Source organism: Macadamia integrifolia, chromosome 1, assembly GCF_013358625.1.
Source record: "Macadamia integrifolia cultivar HAES 741 chromosome 1, SCU_Mint_v3, whole genome shotgun sequence".
Lineage (NCBI taxonomy): Eukaryota > Viridiplantae > Streptophyta > Magnoliopsida > Proteales > Proteaceae > Macadamia > Macadamia integrifolia.
This window is the reverse complement of record NC_056557.1, coordinates 6,845,879-6,849,239: the sequence shown is the minus strand read 5'-3', so window position 1 is coordinate 6,849,239 and position 3,361 is coordinate 6,845,879. Positions and strand designations below refer to the sequence as shown.

Here is a 3,361-nt window from a genome sequence, read left to right as displayed (position 1 = left end):
AGAGGACCACAAATAATTGATTAGCAACTCTAACTTCCTCTTCTCCAAGGAACTTCCACAAGACCCTTCCCTCCCCACCATTATTGCTTTGTCCATCTCTCTATCCACTACCAAAGCGCACACGCAATCACTTATTAAAACATAAATTTGTGAAGAAAAGGAAAGGTGATTAGAAATTGGGTAAAATAGAATACGGATTAGGAGTCGTTTTCCCCCCTTTATCCTCTACATTTAACAAAGACCAACTTTTACAATGTCTTCAGTAGATTTTCTTCCATCAAAAATATGACCAAAAACAAGAGCAGAGCAGGCATCCCACGTGGAGCCACGTGGAACCCACGCAGCAATAAGAAAATATTTGTTTAATATCTGAACGGTGGGCCATAACCCAACACACGTCATCATTATGACATCTCATAAATGAATTGTCCCACTAGGCCACCTGTATCCTTCCAAGGAGAGGAAAAGAATCAATCCTTATCATCACTATATATATATATATATATATATAACGTTTTGATCATTGACAGCTTTGGCCACATCCTACTCCCTCGACCCCTAAAGGCTAAAACTATTCCATGCCGACACCCGAGTCACCGGACGAAGGCTCCCTTCTTTAATTTTTAGAAATTTTTATTTCTAGATTCAGATATTTATTTAAAATTTCTACAGGTTGACCGAAGCCAGTTGTTGGACCATATCTGTGCTGGCCATACAATTTGCCAATAATTTTCAATACACTACTTAAAGGTCAAGTCTGTCATTTCACTGATATCCACTGTGGGTCCCACTGCTCGTGAGTTTCTACTTTTAAGTCTTCTCGTCTCACATATACTCTCATCCACATCTCAAAGAAAAATAAACTAAAATTAAATAAAAAAATTTTCTTATTTATATATAAGGAAGAAGCGAGCAATCCGAAGAAAACAATTTAATCTGAATATCCTGTACCCTTTTTCTCGTTATTTTCACAGGCACGAATAATAGAATAGAATACAAATATCACCTGATAAAAGTTTTTTTTAAGAAATAATTAAAAAAAAAAAGGAAAAATTAAGAAAAATGCGTAGGTCACAAGGGACGAAGATAGGGGGAGGGGTAAAAAATGGAATACGAAAAAAATATAACAAATTAAAAAAAGGAGAATGGAAAAAAAGGAGATAGAGAGAGAGAAACAGTCCTGGAGGAATTTACCGGCGACGGTACCTACTGCGACGGGAAAGGCCACGGCGAAGGACCATAGAGGTCGTATGGGGCCCACAGTGCATCCAAAGGGCAAGGACGGTTCGAGTCGAGCCTGAGCCAAGGTTTGCCGCTCCCGCTCCAGTGCAAGAGGCTAACCGGACCGGGATGAAGATCACGACAACTACCCTTGACGTTATCCCCTCCGAGTCCGTGCTGGTTCCACCTGTGTTCGATCGGTGCCACGTGTCCAGCGAATACCAGAAGGAACGGCGGTAGAGAACCAAGCTCGTAAATCCGGCTATTTTTCTGAATCTCCATCCACCGCTCGATCCTCTTCGTGTACCCAAACCTTCTCCACTTCACCAGATCCATCACCATCACTCCGGTGTTGAAGTAACACGGCTTCCTCCCTGCCAACGCGCTCGAAAACCGCTTTTCCGACCAGAAATTGGCCGTAAAGTACTTGCTGAAGTTGGCATGGCAGTATTCCGGCGCTCCCACGGTTCTGGAACCAAGGTCCGTCGCCCATAGCTTGGCAACATCATCCACCAACACGAGATCGGAATCCAGGTAAATCACTCGCCGAATGCAAGGTTCAAGGATATCAGCAAGGTAATTCCTCGCATAATTCAGCGGCTGTTCCAGTGCTTGCCGCACGGAAGTCGAGATCAAGTTCCTCACAATCGCCGGATCGAAGTAATACACCTTGAACTTCAACTGCGGAAACGTAGACCGTACTAGGGTTTCAAGGTTCGTCTCTGAGAGCAGGAAATGGAAGAAGATATTCTCAGGGCATGTGGAATGCTGAAGGACAGAATGAACGGCGGCGATGGAACCTCGGAGGTACTCGACGTCGAGTGTGATGGCTATGTGGACGAGAGAAGGGTCGCAGACGGTTATTTTGCTGGTGTCGGCAGAGCCGCATTCCTCCGCATTGCGAAATGCCGAGGCTTTTCTGAAGGAGAATCGATTCAAGGAATTGACGGACTTAATCTGGCCATGTAACCGGAGGTATCCATCGAGATGAGAGGATCTGATGGCTTCGGCGGGAGGGAAAGATTGCAAAGAAGGAGACAAAACGATCATAACCATTGCGGCGGAGAAGAAACCGGACAACCTCATGATCCAGAGCATCTTAACCCGGTAATCTTCTCCGCCTCTCCTCTTCTTCTTCTTCTTCGATTTGAAATCAAAGGGATCCGCGAATCTAGAGGACAGGTAGACCACGAGAGACGCAAGGGTTGCCTTGAGGTCTGCCAGCCTGAGAAAGAAAAAAAAGAGGGGTTGAGAGAGAGAGAGAGAGAGGAGTGGTGGGAATCAGTAGGCTCCTCTCTCAAAAATCGAACTCCGTGCAGACGAAGCAAACACGTAGAGGTAAAGGGGGATGAAACGTAAAAGCCCAAAGGAAAGAGAATCCATGGAGAACGAAGAAGAAGGCGGCGCAGAGTCCAGAAGAGGGACTCTGAGCCCTAGTGTGTGCGAAGACTTGCGCTGCGGTTCTCTTGTTTTCTGTTTCTTCTTCTGCTGCGTTCCCTCTCCCTCTCCCTCTCTGTTCCTATCTCTCTCTCTGGGTTGGGGGTGGGGGAAGCAGAACCATAGCAGTAGAGCGAACCCTTCCTTTTCCAGCTATGCTTTTCTTTTTTTGTTTCCACCATAGAACACTTGGTCGAAAAAATAATAAGAATAATGGCTCCATGTTATAAACCCTATAAACCTGATCATAATTAATATAACAAAATAATAATAATAATAATAATAATAATAATAAAAGCATAATAAAATAATAAATGAATTATTAAAGAAATAAAAGAGTAGAAAACTTTCTCCATTTGTTTGCGGGGAGAGGGATTAAGAAATTTTTAATTGCAAAAAAGGAAACTAAGAATTTGTAAGAGGCAAAACAGAACAAGACAGCCAGAGCATTGCAGAAAGGATGTGCCTATTATGCCAGTTGTCTATCCTAGGTGGCAATGACCAATTGGGTCTTGAAGAATTGAATTGACGAGAATGTACAAGCGTCTGTACAGTCTAATCAGTGTGATTGGAGGGGCATATTCGTAATTCTGTATGATGAACAATACAGTTCCTGTCCCGGCGAGTATATTTTTAATAGAGATTGCCGAATTAAGAGAATATGTAAAGAAATATTCGTGGGGCGTCCAGCTAATTAGATAAG

At 43.4% G+C, this 3,361-nt stretch overlaps 1 protein-coding gene across 1 annotated transcript; it reads right to left on the bottom strand.

The window, feature by feature from the left end:
* Nucleotides 1-869: 869 nt before the first annotated feature.
* LOC122076879 (probable galacturonosyltransferase-like 7) lies at nt 870-2,856 on the bottom strand. The gene has a single exon (XM_042642528.1). It carries the CDS (start codon nt 2,317-2,319, stop codon nt 1,207-1,209), a length of 1,113 nt encoding a protein of 370 aa, XP_042498462.1. The 5' UTR covers nt 2,320-2,856; the 3' UTR covers nt 870-1,206.
* Between the last annotated feature and the right edge of the window lie 505 nt (nt 2,857-3,361).

Excerpts from the sequence above, each read along its gene's own strand:
- LOC122076879 (XM_042642528.1), bottom strand. The coding sequence starts at position 2,319 with ATGCTCTGGATCATGAGGTTGTCCGGTTTCTTCTCCGCCGCAATGGTT.